This window comes from Diachasma alloeum, unplaced genomic scaffold, assembly GCF_001412515.2.
Source record: "Diachasma alloeum isolate Michigan unplaced genomic scaffold, Dall2.0 Dall_scaffold_00215, whole genome shotgun sequence".
Taxonomy (NCBI): Eukaryota; Metazoa; Arthropoda; class Insecta; order Hymenoptera; family Braconidae; genus Diachasma; species Diachasma alloeum.
The window spans coordinates 13,351-31,851 of NW_021680380.1; the positions used below are offsets into that span (position 1 = coordinate 13,351).

The 18,501-nt window shown below is 35.2% G+C and overlaps 1 protein-coding gene across 1 annotated transcript; it reads left to right on the plus strand.

Annotated features, from left to right (window-relative positions):
- The first annotated feature begins 3,886 nt into the window (after positions 1-3,886).
- LOC107037258 lies at positions 3,887-12,113 on the plus strand. Its single transcript, XM_015255720.1, has 5 exons — positions 3,887-4,085; positions 10,502-10,597; positions 10,856-11,140; positions 11,568-11,956; positions 12,030-12,113. The coding sequence occupies exons 1-5, from the start codon at positions 3,887-3,889 to the stop codon at positions 12,111-12,113; spliced, it is 1,053 nt and encodes a 350-aa protein (XP_015111206.1).
- The last annotated feature ends 6,388 nt before the right edge of the window (positions 12,114-18,501 follow it).

An 18,501-nucleotide genomic window follows, 5' to 3' on the forward strand; every position in this document is an offset into this window, starting at 1 on the left:
AAGTGACAATGAGTGTTTCTTTAAAGAAAAACGTCGCACAGTTAGTGCTACTGTCATTACCTTACACGGTAAGTAATCCTCAAACCATAATAATCAATTTTGATGCATACCATAGTTTATTTCATCTCTAACTTCTCATTTAACTTTACCTGGTTAATTTGGTAACAGTTATTACGTTACATGGTTCCTTTGATAACTTTACCACTGTATATATATACNTTTTTTTCGATTTTACTCCGAGACTTGGTCGATACTTGGCTTTGAAACACTGCGATTGGTGACTGTCTCATTCTTGTTCGATCNCCTTACACGGTAAGTAATCCTCAAACCATAATAATCAATTTTGATGCATACCATAGTTTATTTCATCTCTAACTTCTCATTTAACTTTACCTGGTTAATTTGGTAACAGTTATTACGTTACATGGTTCCTTTGATAACTTTACCACTGTATATATATACCATTACCATAGTTTATTTCATCTTTAACATCTTATTTAACTCCACCTGGTTAATTCGGTAACAGTTATTACGCTACATGGTTCCTTTGATAACTTCACCATTGTATATATATATCCATTACAGAAAATAAATTAAGTAATACTTTCTGAATTCTCTCACCAGTCACATCCATATTACTTTTATGTCTTGATTAATATGTTTTTCAGATAATCAAGGACTTTTGAGTCAAGTTGCTGAAAATTTGATTAATAGAGAGCCAAGGATAAGACTTTCTAAGACCGAAGAGGTTCAATCCCTATCACGTGAGTTGAATTGAATGTTAATGAGCTAAAAATATGAAGTTTTGAATTTCTCACGTATTGCTCATGTTTCTTTGGGAAATTCATCAAATTTTATATAATTCATATTAATAATTTACAAATGAATGTGATAATTTTTAGTAGTTGTTTAATTTCTATACACTCAACAACTTCAGGGGCAATTGATGAGTTAATGTAAGGGAAAAATCGATATATCATATTGAAGAGTATTTTTTGTGCTTTAAATTGTGCTGTGGATAGTACGATTTGATGTCATTTTAATAAAGTCATTGAGGATTATTTCTCTTTTCACTGTTATGTCACACATGAAAAATTGAGGTTTTTATCTATTATCGGGATTTGTACTTGATTCATAGGAATTAATTATACACCAATTCAAAGATCTTGACGAGTTCTCCGAAATGGCGTATATCTTTCTTATATCCATCCACTGGATCAATTGTTAAGAGTGATTATATGCCGATTTCGGCATGTTGTAAATTGATAATTTCACATTTTTTTTAGGGTTTTCATCCCAATGAATAACTAATTCTTGCCGTGATTATGAATTAAAATCTCATTCTGAATAGGTTAATTATTGAATAAACTTAAATTTGAGGGGTAAAACGTTTTCATTCTACATTGTTCCCTCCAATCAATTAAAAAATCGATATATCATCTTGAAAGGCAATTTCGAAAATTTTTCGTAGAATTATAAGAGTTTTTGGTGGACTTATTTTTTTTCGTGTCTGAACATTAAACCTTGGCGTTTTGTGCTTACGAATGAAAGCATTGGAATCGTTCAATTTCTCGATCCTCGAATTTTACTTGAAAATGATGTAGAATCGTCTGAAACGTCAAAATATAAAATTTGAGCATCGTGTCTGTCGCATCGGGTGGTCAATTTGGTCAAGGTGATTTTTAACTTTTAGAAAAATAGATATATAATTGACTAAAGTGAATCGGAAAATCCAAAAATTTCGTCAGATTATAGGTTGTACTAAGAACTAACTCTGCGCCCAATTTTAAATGAATCGGTCCAGCCATTTTTGAGAAATAGGCGTTTGTTTCTGAATCGTTTTTTTGCAAATATCTCGAAAACTATGGATTCAATTTGAACTTTTTTGTTTTCAAAATTTTTGTCTTAATGTCCTCCATTAAAATCACTGAAAACATATATAGGCCCCCATACAAAGTTTTAGAGATTTTTCCCTCTATTTAAATTATTCAATATATTTTGCCCACCCCATAAAGTTTACGTGATATTTTAATTTTTCGTTTTCACTCAAAATCTTTGTACGCGCTCTCATTTCTTTAAAAGTCAAAATATTGATTTCAACGTTTGCAGAAACTATCTTTTCATACTAATGATGCTTGTTATCGAAAATGAGTCAAATCGGATAATTAGCTTGGGAGATATTTCATTTTTAAAAAAACTAATTTTCTTTAATATCTCAAAAACTACTCATCCGAAATAATTTTTTTTTTAATATGCGTTTCCATACTCTCTATTTGAATCAGGTTATGGACCGTTTTTTAAAATGAAATTTCCGACCCTGATTATGACCTACCAAATGATTTTCCTTTTTTTCAAGTTTTTTATAATAATTAAATAACTAACTTACATTATTCATCTGTTCCGAAAATATCGCAAATTCTATTTTCATGTATCCATGAATTACGTAGTCAATTTCGATGATTTTCCGCAAACATTGATAAGTTATTATATAACGTGCAAGTTCATGCTGATTTGATTTTTTCAGAGAGAAACGAAAAATTATCTGGGATATCGAATACAGAAACTTCTCAACTTGAACTTGAATTTGACCCGGACCCACCGGTGGCTTTGAGTTCTCAGACTCAATCAATTGATGAGACTACTGGGTGTCCTCCTAATGATATCCAAGTAACTTCACCAACCACTATTAATAATGATCAGGCTGAACTTCAAGAACATAACAAAACAGGAGATTTGGACATCAAAAATGCAAAAGATGGTATATTTTCAAAAGTTTTCAATTGAGGATCTGGGCGTATACTCTTTCGAACATTATCTAGGGTCATTTTCTTTCGAATGTTGAATTTAAAATTAAAAATTCCAAATTCCACATTCCGAATTTCAAATTCGGAATCAAATTGTCAAACCTCAAATTTCAAATTTCAATTTNTCCTCCTAATGATATCCAAGTAACTTCACCAACCACTATTAATAATGATCAGGCTGAACTTCAAGAACATAACAAAACAGGAGATTTGGACATCAAAAATGCAAAAGATGGTATATTTTCAAAAGTTTTCAATTGAGGATCTGGGCGTATACTCTTTCGAACATTATCTAGGGTCATTTTGTTTCGAATGTTGAATTTAAAATTTAAAATTCCAAATTCCACATTCCGAATTTCAAATTCGGAATCAAATTGTCAAACCTCAAATTTCAAATTTCAATTTTTAACTTGTAAGCAAGCGCGCTATGTGTGAAACTCTCACACTAATTTTCAAGGTATAGAGAACATACCCTAGAAATAAAAATATTTGAATGAAACTTTTCTAATGCCTCAAGTAACTTTTCTAGTTTACTCCAGTGTCGATAAAATTCACGTATCGGTTAAGGGTCAGTAGCAAAAAAATATTTTCTTCGAGTCGGCTGAAAATTTTACGTGTTAAAACTCTCGGGAGTCGGGCCACGGAGTCCGAAACAGTGCCTCTAATGGTCAAAATCCCTGTGTAAATCATATGGTGAGAGGCGGCATAGCGCGCCTGCTAATGGGTTAAATTCTGAACTGCATCCATAATGATGACAAGAAATTGATCTCATTACTCACTAGCAAAACATTAAAATTGAAAAAAAAAAGAAATTTTTTTCACTTTTTGACTAGTTTTCTTGGACAATTCAGAAAACCGCTGAGGCGATATTCTTGANTCAGTTGTTGTAGTTGGCGATTTTTTTTGAAAATGAGTGACCTAAAAACAAAATGTCTAAAATTTTCAGCTCTAATATAATATTCAGTTCTTGTAAAATTCACCGAATTTTTTTCTTTTTAGAATTTAAAAAAGAAACAGAGTCATCACAAAGTTCGCTGGATGAACTAAAATTGAGAGAACCTCAAATTCCAAGAAGCGATGATATGATTCCATCTAGTTCGAAAAAGGATGAATTCCAGAAAACGAATTTGAACACTCATCCTGATAACCGAATCAAGTCAATACCGAATATTACTGTAGCCGAGACTAATGAAATAGTTTCGGTGCCCACCATTGAAGACGGTCAGGCAGAGACTAATGAACATGAAGAAAAGCATTTGGATACTGAGAATTCAAAAACTGGTAAATTTTTACAATTTATGAGATCATTTATCAGATCCACCGGAGATTTTTAATTTATTTTGAAGATTTATTTTGTTGATCTTTTCATCTCTAATTCTCGATTGCAATCCAGCATTCTTTGAGAGTAAAATATGAAAATATTTATTATGGATTTTTTAATCGATAATTTTTGTCACATTTTAACTGTGTTCAAAGTTTTGTTTTTATTTTGCAATTTTTACTCAAGTTCATCGAAATGAATACGTAGTATTCATAACATTCCCTTAATTTATAGGAAGAAGCATTTGCGGACCTTAATTTTATTTTGAGTTATCATTAGAAATAAATTCTCCCAATCTCAGATATTTTATTATAACATTTACGTTTTTTCAAAGCATTTACGTTCAACAACAAATGATGACATCTTTTATTCGAATTATTTCATATTCTTCCATTGAAGTTCTTTTCAATAGCGATATTCTTCCATTTAGTTCTTTGTAATTTCTAACATATTCTGTTTTTTTTCTCACATATTCTCACATGTTCATTTGTTTGCGTAACAGTTCAGGGTTATTTCCCACAAATATTGATGAGCTATCAGTCATTCATGTGGAGATAAATTCAAATTTGGTTTCCACAGAAACTGAAAAAACGCTGATCACGGTTAATGTCGGTCAGAGCAAGACTGAAGGATTAGAACTACAAAAGAATTCGGACACCGAGAATTCAAAAACCGGTAAATTTTCATAATTCTTTGGATTATTTATTGAACTTGAAGCTGATATTCAATTTATTTTGAGTGCTATAGTTTTGTTGAACTTTTTTTTGTCAATTCTCAACACGTTAATCTGCCTATATTTCTGAAGCAGATTATTCATAATATACAAGCATATTACTGGTAGATAGATTTTTCAAAAAAGTATGAACAAAAGGGAAATTGACGTGGTTGGCTTCCGGATGGATGCCGCGTTGAGTTTCAGCATTGCGCCGACGTTTCGCAAACATTACAGTCTGCATCTTCAGGGCTATGAGCTCCGATTCTGAGCTCCGATGTGTGGGGGCAGTCCTTATATACCTTCCCTTGTGGTGGTGGGAGAAGGGGAAGGGGGGGGGGTCAGCCAATCATATGTTTTTAATTGATCAGCTGGTCAATTAAAAAACCGGGAGGACGGTTTTCCAAATGGGGTTCACTTGATATCCTCTGTCCCTGTTGAGGTTGTTAGGGTTTTTATGGATCTCCAAACCCTCTCGGTATTTCCTTTCGAAATACCCTTGAGACTTGGCCAGCATTTTGGCTTGGTCGTAGTGGATAGTATGTCCAGTATCCATCCAGTGTTCAGCCAGGGCAGACTGTTCTAAGTGACCGTATTTGGAGCACCGCTGGTGTTCTTTGATCCGTGTACTGATCTTCCTCCCGGTTTCTCCAATGTACACTTTCCCGCATGAGCAAGGGATCTCGTACACTCCTGGTGTACTCAAGGCTGGTCTTGGATCCTTCGCGCTCGGCAGCATCTGTCCGATCTTCTTTGGGGGTTGGAAGATCGTTCGGATGTTATGTTTACCGAGTACTCTGCTGATGCGTTCTGTTGTGCCTCTCAGATAGGGGAGGAGGGCCATTTTAGGTCTTTCCTGGTTTTCCTCAGGAACAGTCTCCTCTTGGAGAGATGAGAGCTTGCTCTGTAGCTTTTGCTTGACCTTTCGAATTTGTTGGATGTTATACCCATTCGTGGTCAGAGCTGTCTCAAGATGTTCAACTTCACTGTCAACGTTTGAGGGTTGAGAAATTGTAAGTGCTCTATACATGAGAGAGCTGATAACGGAGTGTTTCTGGGAGGGGTGGTGATGGGAGGTAGCATTGAGATACCTGCCTGTGTGTGTTGGCTTGCGATATACTTGGTGGCCCAGAGTGCCATCCTCGTTGCGCCGAACCAGAACATCCAGAAAAGGAAGACATCTGTCCTGCTCAATTTCCATGGTGAACTTGATGCTCGTGTGCTGATTGTTCAAGAACTCCAGGAATTGAGTTAGACCAGTCTTCCCATGTGGCCAGATGACAAAGGTATCGTCCACATATCTGAACCACACAGAAGGTTTCTGAGGTGCTGACTTCAATACTTCGTTCTCAAAGTGTTCCATGAATATATTTGCAATAATCGGGGAGATGGGAGAACCCATTGCTGCTCCTGATTTTTGCTCATAGAATTCTCCTTCGAACTGAAAGTATGTAGAAGTCAGGCAGTGCTCAATTAAGGGAAGGAATTGGGAATAAATGTTATTGGAATTCTTGATGATTTCCAAGGTTTTTGAGATTGGGACGTTAGTGAAGAGTGATTCTACATCGAAACTAACTAAGATATCATCTGGAGAAGTCCGAAGATTTCTAAGTTTGTTGACGAAATCTAGTGAGTTCTGAATGTATGAACCGTTCAGGCCAGTCAACTTTTGGAGTGGTTTCGTGAGAAACTTGGCCAGCTGGTAAGTTGGCGCTCCAATGTTACTGACAATGGGACGGAGAGGAACAGACTCTTTATGGATTTTGGGGAGTCCATAGAGTCTAGGAGGGAAGGATTCTTTAGGAGTGAGGAATTTCGTCAAGTCAGCGGAGAGACCAGCCTTCTTCAGGAGATCAACAGTTTTTCGCTCAATTGTACGAGTAGGATCCTTCCTGAGCTTGACGTAAACTCTGGAGTCACCCAACATCGCACTGAGCTTACCGGAGTAGTCGTCCTTATCCATAACCACCGTGGCATTGCCTTTGTCTGCCGGAAGAATGATCAAATCATTATTTTCCTTTAGACTACGCAGTGCAAGGCGTTCCTCCCTGGTGATATTGTCACTAGGGGGGGTGGCCTTGTGGAGGATGTTGGACAACTTTCTCCGGATCTCGTTGCTGGTCTCCTGAGGAAGATGGTAAATCGCTGTCTCGGTGCGACTGATGATTTCCTCGGTGGGGATCTTTTTGGGGGCAACAGCGAAGTTGTGTCCTTTTGCCAACACAGATACTTGTGCTTCACTAAGCTCATATGTGCTCAGATTCTTCACAGTGTGAGTGAGGGTCGGGACTTTCTCCTGGGGGATCAACTTCCTGAACTTACCCCTCTGACTCTCAGTTCTCATCTCAGCTGTTCGGACTGCTTGTTCATTGGTAACACGATCAAGAGTCTCCCACAGCTGAGGTTCCAACTTCTGAGCCAGAAGCAGGTGAAGATCGAGGAGTTGTTTGGAGAGATGAGCCAGGTTCTTCTTAGCTGCTGTTATTCTCTCCTTGACCAGTCTCAGCGAAGCTTGGCGAAGGATGGCATTTGCCTGCTTCGAGGGAACAGGATTCCTCAGACGGAGGAATTTTGGTACCACTTGATGGTCACGGCACCTTTTCAAAAAAGTTAGGGAGCACAGTTGGACGTGCAAGGACTTCCTAAGTTTGGTGAATGAATTCACCGACCCAAGAATAGCCTCTCCGTGGAGGCGTTTAATCTTAGTTTTGAGGCTTTCGCGGCCATTATTAATGACGTGGTTGGCTTCCGGATGGATGCCGCGTTGAGTTTCAGCATTGCGCCGACGTTTCGCAAACATTGCAGTCTGCATCTTCAGGGCTATGAGCTCCGATTCTGAGCTCCGATGTGTGGGGGCAGTCCTTATATACCTTCCCTTGTGGTGGTGGGGGAAGGGGAAGGGGGGGGGAAGTCAGCCAATCATATGTTTTTAATTGATCAGCTGGTCAATTAAAAAACCGGGAGGACGGTTTTCCAAATGGGGTTCACTTGATATCCTCTGTCCCTGTTGAGGTTGTTAGGGTTTTTATGGATCTCCAAACCCTCTCGGTATTTCCTTTCGAAATACCCTTGAGACTTGGCCAGCATTTTGGCTTGGTCGTAGTGGATAGTATGTCCAGTATCCATCCAATGTTCAGCCAGGGCAGACTGTTCTAAGTGACCGTATTTGGAGCACCGCTGGTGTTCTTTGATCCGTGTACTGATCTTCCTCCCGGTTTCTCCAATGTACACTTTCCCGCATGAGCAAGGGATCTCGTACACTCCTGGTGTACTCAAGGCTGGTCTTGGATCCTTCGCGCTCGGCAGCATCAGATTTCCGAGAGCAACAATATGATTCCATCTACTCCGGAACCCGATGAATTAAAAAAAGCTAGTCTGAACACTCATCCTCATAATCAAATCGACTGGACACCTGACCATCCTGTACTTGTATCAAGCCAAACTATTTCTGTACTCACCATCGAAGACGGTCAGGCTGAGACTGAAGAATATGAAAAAGAGCATTTGGATACTGAGAATTCAAAAACTGGTAATTTTTTTACAATTTATGAGATTTATGAGATTATTCATCAGATCCACAAGAGATTTTTAATTCATTTTGAAGTTTTATTTTATTGAGCTGTTCATTTCTAATTCTCCATTGCGAAGCAGCATTTTTTAGGAGTAAAATATGAAAATATTTATTATGGATTTTTTAATCGATAATTTTTGTGACATTTGTACTGTGGTCAAGGTTTCATTTTTATTTTGCAATTTCTATCATGAACGTTCATTCAAATTTGATTTCCGCAGAATCCCAAAAATCACCACTTGGACCACGTAATACAGAATCTTTTTCTGAACCTGATCGATCAAAAGGGGATTTGGAGGTGGAAGCTGAGTTAATTTGTGAGACCCAGTTAACAGATCAGACTGCTGGCAGTCATTTTGATCATAAAAAAAATGCTCAAAAAGTACCTGATGATCTATTATCACAGGAATCAATAAGTATTGATGGTAATAATTTTAGCTCATATTTAATTCTAGAGAATCCGTATGAACAGACTTACGTCAAACTGGTCACTTAAAAAATGCGAGGTCAGGTGTTTGGTTAGCGATTTTTTTTTCTTAAGGGGAGCTCCGGTAAAATTTAAAAGTCTTTAGTGGGCGTAGGGCCTTATTGAGCGACTTTAGTCAAAAACGTCAAAAACGAAGTTTTCCGTGGAAGTACGGGGCAAAACCGATTGGGTTCGGAGTTTTTTCCACTTTTTAAGATGCCGCATCATATAACTGAAGTCGCTCAATAAGTCCCTAGGTCCCCTAAAGACTTTTAAATTTCACCGGGATCTCCCCTTAAACATGAATGACCTAAAAACAAAATGCCTAAAATTTTCAGCTCCTATATAATATTCAGCTCTGACAAATTAAAATTTTCAGCTCTTGTATAATATTCTTTCCAATCATTATTTTTCGAACCGCAATTAGAAGCGTAAGTAAGAGAGTTTTTCGAATTCAGTTCGAAAACGTAAAAAGAAACCTTGGAAATTGAAAAAAAAAATTGTCACTTTTTTTATCTACGAATGTTAGAGATTGAAAATTTCAGAGATTTTGTGTCAGGTACTGACTGATATTGGAAAAAATTAATCAACCGAATCCTTGTCGTCAAATTTTTCAGTTGATCGATATGATGTACAGTCGGTCACTAAAGTTCGTGAACAGCCTGATGTTAATTGTCCTCAGCCCTGTCTTGTAAAGTTCACCGAATTTTGTTCTTTTTAGAATTTGAAAAAGAAACAGAGTCATCACAAAGTTCGCTGGATGAACTAAAATTGAGAGAACCTCAAATTCCAAGAAGCGATGATATGATTCCATGTAGTTCGAAAAAGGATGAATTCGAGAAAACGAATTTGAGCACTCATCCTGATAACCAAATCAAGTCAATACCTGATACTACTGTAGCTGAGACTAGTGAAATTTTGTCGGTGCCCACTATTGAAGACGGTCAGGCAGAGACTAATGAACTTGAAAAAGAGCATTTGGATACTGAGAATTCAAAAACTGGTAAATTTTTACAATTTATGAGATCATTTATCAGATCCACCAGAGATTTTTAACTTATTTTGAAGATTTATTTTGTTGAACTTTTCATCTCTAATTCTCGATTGCAAACCAGCATTCTTTGGCACTAAAATATGAAAATAGTTATTTTTGATTTTTTAATCGATAATTTTTGTGACATTTGCAGTGTGTTCAAGGTTTCATTTTTATTTTGCAATTTTTACTGATTTTTCCATAATTTATGGGAAGAAGCATTTGCGGATCTCAAATTTATGTTGAGTGATCATTAGAAACAATCTTTTCCAATCTCAGATATTTTATTATACTATTTACGTTTCTTCAAGTCATTTACGTTCAACAACAAATGATGACATCTTTTATTCAAATTATTTGATACCGATTGAATTATGATCTTCCCAATGGGAAGGATATTCTTCCATTGAAGTTCTATTCAGTAGCGAGATTTCTCCATTTATTTCATTACAAATTCTAACATATTCCATTTTTTTTCTCACATATTCTCACATGTTCATTTGTTTGCGTAACAGTTCAGGGTTATTTCCCACAAATATTGATGAGCTATCAGTGTGATACATGTGAAAGTAAATTCAAATTTGGTTTTCACAGAAACTCAAAAACCCGTGAACAGGGTTAATGTCGATCAGAGCAAGACTGAAGGATTAGAACTACAAAAGAATTTGGACACCGAGAATTCAGAAACCGGTAAATTTTCATAATTCTTTGGATTATTTATTGAACTTGAAGCTGATATTTAATTTATTTTGAGTGCTATAGTTTTGTTGAACTTTTTTCGTCAATTCTCAACACGTTAATCTACCCATAAATCTGAAACCAATTGATCATAATATAAAAGCATATTACCGGTAGATAGATTCTTTAAAAAAGTATGAATGAAATGGGAAATTATGGGTAATATGTCTTAGCTCTTTGTGAAGTTCACAGAATTTTTTTCATTTTTAGAAATTGAAAAAGAGACAAAGTCATCACAAAGTGCGGAGAATGAGCTAGAGCTGAGTGGATCTTCGATGCCCAAGAGCAACAATATGATTTCATCTACTCCGGAACCCGATGAATTCAAAAGAGCTACTCTGAATACTCATCCTCATAATCAAATCAACTCAACACCTGACCCTCCTGTACTTGTATCAAGCCAAACTATTTGTGAACTCACTATTGATAATGGCCTGGCTGAGACCGAAAATTACGAAAAAGAAGAGAATGTGGATACCGAGAACTCAAAAATAGGTGAATTGCTTTAGTTTTCGTGATTATTATCATCTGTCAGTTTATAATATAATTTTCTGCTCAATTAATCGATTTTTGGACAATGAATCAGTTCAAATAATAAGTACAAGTATAATGGGTGAAAACAGAAGACATTTGTTTGAATGACTTTTTAAATCGAATTTTTTCCGTCTATATTTGATAAATTGAGTGGAAAATGTAGAAAATATATTTTTGCGAGTTCCGCGCTTGGTATTCAAAAATTGATAGTTTGACAGTAGTTTCAAACTGTTGTACTTGTACTGTTGTTCTTAAAGCGTTGCATTTGATATACTTCCAACTTGTCTTTTCGTTTCAACATAATTATTGTTTCTACGTGCAAGTGCTCACACAAATACAATTTCACGTAATACTTGTATCGTAATTAATTACTCTCGTCTTGCTTCAGGAACAGTAACAGAATTCCTGGAGAAGGATGATAGTATTCCATTAGTAGCAGTAATAGAATCTCAATGGAATGGCTGGAACCTGAACACAAATATTGACACCCGAGTTGAAAATGCGGAGACGTTTGAAGAGATATTCTCTCAATTCGATGATCCCGAGTTAAATTATAGTACTGAAGAGATGAGGTTGGAATCGGGATTGATCAACGAGACTTTCGATGTAGACAGTACAAAATTTATTAATCCGAAAGACATGCATATGTTAAACAATGATTATGAGTTGAGTTTCACAGAAGAAGAGGCTATAAGTAACGCTGATGTATTATCAGCGAGAGGTGTTTTTCACTCTACAAAAACATCTGAAGTTTTATCTTCTTCTGAATTACCTGAAGTAAGCATTTCTGCAGAATCGTCTCGAGCTGATAAAGATTTCGATATATCAGAAGAAATGAGAAATCATTCAGCTGGAAATTCAAGCTTGGAAACGGAGACTCAGTGCACCGAAGATTCTACCACAACACAAAACTTATCAGANGAATCGGGATTGATCAACGAGACTTTCGATGTAGACAGTACAAAATTTATTAGTCCGAAAGACATGCATATGTTAAGCAATGATTATGAGTTGAGTTTCACAGAAGAAGAGGCTATAAGTAACGCTGATGTATTATCAGCGAGAGGTGTTTTTCACTCTACAAAAATATCTGCAGTTTTATCTTCTTCTGAATTACCTGAAGTAAGCATTTCTGCAGAATCGTCTTCAGCTGATAAAGATTTCGATATATCAGAAGAAATGAGAAATCATTATTCAGCTGGAAATTCAAGCTTGGAAACGGAGACTCAGTGCACCGAAGATTCTACCACAACACAAAACTTATCAGAAATATCAAACAAGGCTTCAGACCTTTCCCCAGCGATCTTAAATGCAATTGATGATTGTGACCTTGTAGCAGAGGCAAAACACACTAAATGCAAGCAAAACTGTTGTTTCTAATGCAAGAAACTGCAAACAAATATCAGTAGACATTTGGAAAGTAAACATCGATCAGAAGACGAGATTAAAAAAATTGCACTTCTTACAAAAGGTAAAAGAATTGAACCTAACCAAAACTTTTTTTGCCAAAGACTTCTTTTTATTTACTTCTTTTCATTTCTTTAGTTTCAATTCACGGGATTCTAGGATTTTCATTGTTAAATTGTTGATTTTTTAATGAAAACAAGAGATAATTAATTTTATTTTGAAGAAAACGAAGTTTTGGTCCAACTATGAAGTGAAATCACACTATTTGAAGTACAGTATAATATTTATTCGTCTGAAAAATTGTATATCTGCTTTCAGGTAATCCTGAACGAAAGAAAATGATCGATACAATAATAAAAGCTGGAAACCACATTTACAACACGGATCCTCAATATAATAAGGGAACAATTATCGTTTCCAGAAGACCACAAGAAGAAAGGTCAGATCGGGAATACGAATCATGCTGGAATTGCAAAGCTAAATTGAGTAAAGGCAGTATCAGGCGACATATTCAGCAGTGCAAGGGACCGTCTGTGAAGGGCACTCCATGTAACAAAATATTATCTAGATTCATTGAAGGAAGATTGCACGAATCAGCAAGTACAAGACTCAGGAAAATCTTTTCTGTACTCCGAGAAGATGACACAGTTCTGGCAATTAGATATGACCCGCTCTTGATACCCTTTGGAAATGATTTATGCTTCACGTATAATGAATTGCGACATGAGCAAATGATACGAAATCGGTTGAGATCAATAGGAGGTTTGTTAAGAGAAATGATCAGATGTAGATTGAATGAAGAACCGAAAATAACCGATCTCGCATCAATTTTTAATTCGGAATTGTTTGACTGTATGCTACGGGCTGTGAACAATCTAGCGGGTTTCAGCGCTGAAACTGGTGAACATAAGACTCCATCTATTGTTACTTCTTTGGGGACTTACGTGAGAGCAGTTGGAGAGTTCTATTTGATTGAACTTAGGAAGAAAAAGGACAGAGTTATGCAACAAGAGGTAGAAGATTACTTATTCAATCATAAAAAAGAGTACGGGAAAAAAATAAATCGTGTAGCTTTGGAGACTCAGAAAAAGAAGAAGAGACAGATGAAAAAACCACTGCCAAGTATGGAAGATATTAAAAAATTACAAGACTATGTAACCAAAAGAAGAAACATGGCTTATGATGCCCTCCAGGATGGGTTTTCCTACGGCAAATGGTTGGAATTGGCGCAAACATTACTTGTCAGTATTCAGATTTTCAATCGGCGGAGGACAGGCGAATTGTCACGAATATCCATTGCAGATGCAAAAAATTGTGAACGAATTGATGAGAATACAAATTCTGAAGTTTATCGCGCTCTTTCTGGAACCCAGAAAAATACTGTTCGACAATATGTACGCTTCATGATTACGGGGAAGCTTGGTAACGATGTCCCCGTTTTACTAGACACTAAAATGCAGGAATGTTTGACCTCGTTACTACATTATCGTGCTGCTGCCAAAATCCCTAAACTTAATACTTTTGTCTTTGGCATACATGGGTTTGAAGATGGACGTTACAAGTATCTTAGTGCTTGTGATTTGATGCGAGATTTTTCAAAAGCTTGCGGGGCAGAGCATCCAGAAAGATTACGAGGAACTCTTCTGCGGAAACAGCTTGCGACATTTTGTGCCAGTAAAAACTTGAATGAAAAGGAAATTGTTGATCTGACTAAATTCATGGGACATGCAAAAGAAATTCACATGTCTCACTATCGACAGTCTGTCGTTACGAGAGATATTGTGAAAGTTGCTAACATGCTTCGAAATGCACTTGGGGATGACAAGGATGATAGTTCTGCAGAAGAAAATGAAAAGGAAGAAGATGTTATTAATCAGGCAACTCAGAATGATGACGAAAGCGAAGGATGTTCGTCTGCAGCCCCCGAAGCTAATAAGACCGCATCGCGAAAAATGGGGAAAAGACGCAGGATAATAAGTGACGGAGAAGATAGTAACTCAGGAAGTACCGAAAGTATTACTCCTTCAGTGACGTCAAAGTCTAACAAAGCACGTGTTCAGTTGGGTACGTAAAAAATTATGATAGGAGCTGGTAGGTAAAGATATTACTAGGAGAATCTTCAAATCAAATCGAATAGTGAAAATTTTTGAATGGGGATTTTATGATAGCAATGGCTTCATAGATGGAACAAATTCCAGGACAATTGTGAATTTTAAAATTATCAAAATTGTATTAAATGTTAAATGAAATGATCAATAATTCTGAAGCTCTTGGGGTATTATATGTCAATATTTCATCCTTCAAAATGATTTGAATGTACCATAGACAAACCCCCAATTATAGTAAATTGAATCAAATAATTCTCTCATAAATGTTATGGACTATTTTAATTTATTCTCTAATTTCTAGTAGCGCCAAAAATGACAAAACCATCGAGAGGGAAGAAACGTAAGCGAATCCAAGTATTCGAATCTGATCTTTCTGATGATGATCAATCTGATAATGTCGAATCAATGCAAGCAAAAAACAGTAAGAAACAAATTACCTTTTTGTGGATAAGCCCAAATTTTTGTAAATTTTGAAGAATAAATAGATTGGAATAAAATTGAATTGACTAGAAAAATAATATTTCTTCATTTACAGAGTCGACTAAAATATCCAGAAAACGTTGGACTCAAGAAGAACATGCAGCCGCAGATAATGCCTTCTTAACAATGATTGGGAAGAATAAGCTACCATCAACAAAGCAGCTAAGAGAGTTCTTAGCTAACCATCCAGAAGTGGAACGGACGGTTGACCAAGTTCGTGCATGGGCGAGTAATAGGAAAGCTAGCTTGACTAGATCATCTGATCAGTAAGCTTTTAAACCATAGAAGTTCGTTTTTGCATAACCTTTGCAAATGACTGTAGAGGAAAGGCTGATAATATTATCAAAGATTAATATTAATAATATTAATAATTACGATAAGACAAGAAATATAAGATTATCACAATACTTTTGCTGTTGGTATTCGCCATGCCTAGTTAAATACTGGATTTGCAATATTATGTTTGACATATTTGAAATTATTTTATAGAATTGAGTTTTTACCAAAATATTCCAATATATTCCAGTATTTATGTTTTGTCCTTTTATTTCCAAGTATAATTTTTAGATTTTTGACAATACGATATTTTCTTTTTTTTTCTCGCTATATGATAAAAGATTATATAAAAGACTCAATATGAGTAAGATGAAAAAGATGACTTCTCGTTTTGTTTCTCATTTTTTCAGTTTGTGGATAAAAAAAAAGTAAAAAAAAAGAACCGTAATGATTTTCATTGGCGTATCATACATTTTCTTTAAATAAACTCAATTTGGGTGTAAAGTATCACAAAAAGAATATGTGATAATCAAAAAATACGCAAATGTGTGATATTTACAAAGTTTGTACTCAGTTCTCCATAAAAAACGACTATAAGCATAAATTGAGGAAAACTCATTAAATTGAATTTTCCTCAAAGTCGTGAGAGTTTCCGTAAAAATTTCAGAACATTTTTTTACCATTCGACATACATGTTTTCCATTTCTTTAGTTTCAATTACATATTCTCTCTCAAGTTGATACAGATGAAACATTATAATGAAAGGTTGCCAAAAAAAAAGTAACACAGTGATTCATATTGGCAACCACACATTTTCTCTAACTGCTGATATGTGGAAATATGTTTTCACCTGGAAAAGTCCGCATTCCTCATATTATTGAATCATCAGGAAAGAAACGAGTTCAATTCACTCGCAGTACAAGTATGCAGTACAAAGTAGTATATTTACTAGATAAATATCCAATGTTACATGACATTGCACTGTGATTCAGAAAAAAATAGCTATTAATATGCTGTGACTAGTGAACTATGATAGAAAATATCAGAAATGTGTATTTTACTTTTTTAAGCGTTAAAATATTTGGCCAAGTGCTCAGAACACTGCATTTTGTCAACGTAGGCTATGTTTGTCAGATAAGAATTTTAGATTGAAATTTACGATGGCTTTAAAAATTTTTTCATTGATGTTAAAAAAAAAACATTTCCGGAAAGATATAACCTCAGATTGAGTCACTGGATGTTCATTACCGAAAAAATTGGATTATATGGGAGGTTATATTTCTAGGAAAAATGGAGCAGAAATACTGGATCTAAAAATGTATTACAAGTGCCAAAATAAATAATCGTCGGCATTATTCAATCGATATTTTTTTCTGTAGTTATTTTCGAGTATTTAGATACGATGGCGGGAAAGCTTGTTCGGACTCATCGAAGATTAATAGCACGAGTCAAAGGCGGGTGATATAATCACACGAGCCCCAAAGCTGTTTCCCCGCGAGTGTTGAACACCATTTTTTGATTTTTTTGATTTTTTTTTCAAGTTCGAAAAATTTGAAAATTGAAATTCGAAATTCGTTTCATGTGCACCTCTATGAGAAGCAAGTATAAGTTCCCAACACGAAAATGAAATTCGAGATTAAAAATTCGAAATTTGGATTTGGAAATTTTTAATTAAAACTCAGAAATGTGACATTTGAATTTTGAAATTAAAAATTTAGAATATAAAACTTCTAGTTCACAATTTCAAATTTCAAAATCCACCTTTCCAATTTCGTATTCACGAATTTCCGATTTGGCATTTCAACTCACGGGAAGTCATACTTGTGTCCTGTAAAACATCTGAAACAAATTTCAAAGCGGAAATTTCTAATTTTAAATTCCGAAGTTTGAATTACAAAGTTCGGAATTTTTCATTTCGAAATACAAATTTCAAATGACAATTTGGCAAATGACAATTTTCAAATTTCAGATTTCAAACCACAAATTGCAAATTTCACTTTTTAAATGTCAAAAATCTAATTTCAAAGCTGGAAATTCAAATTTGTCTATTGGTTGTTTTTTTTGCGAATTTCGATCATTTTTCCAACAATATCTATGGTCGGGGGTCGCCTAACGTCAATTTTCCTTCTGGAATCTACATTTGATCAATTAATCAACGCAACTTTTTATTGTTCAAACTTTTATTTTTGCTGAGAAAGTTCAAACAGTGCCCCGCGAGTTTTGATCTGTCTGGCTTGGAAATTTTCATCTATATGACTACAATTTTATTGGGAAATCCACGTAAGTTTATATTATCTCAACAAACTTGACTTTTATATTTTATCGTTGTGTAGATGTCCAAATTTGTCTATATCAACAATTTTTTTTTGCCGAAATATTTTTAATTTCATCACTGAGACATGTCTAATGTTTCCAACAATTTATGGCACACTCGACATAATTTTATATTTTTTAATAACATTTTTGTTTGTTTTTTTTTTTGTTCAAACTTTTCCAGCTTATGACCTTCGAGTTTTTAATTTTATGACCATAAAATCTACCGTTATTAAATTTTATTGGATAATCCGCACAATATTAAATTGTGACATAAACTTGGTCTTTGTTGAAAGTTCAACCCTTGTGACACTAATATTTCGGCACGTATATGAATTCATTGACTGATTCGCCACGGAATTTTATATCGTTAAGAAAAACTGTTTTTTAATTTTATGATTAACATTTCATTACGAATTTGAACCATTCATACAATTTTCGATCATTCGAAAAAAAAATTTTTTTTCAGTGGTAATACTCTGATTGCGAAAAAATGGTGCAATTCTGGATAATTTTGTTGCAAACAAATAGAGGTGTGAATTTTTATACAGGATTAAAAATCCCAATCACTTGCGCGTGACAATCGTTGGTAAGCAGGGAAGTTCGAGGAGTTTTTTGAGGAAGTATGTCTCGAATTACTGTTTTATGTACGGATTTTTTGGTCTAGAGTACTCAACCCCAAAATTACTTCCAAGGACAATTGTGGAGTAGATACAAAATATCGATACATATATATAT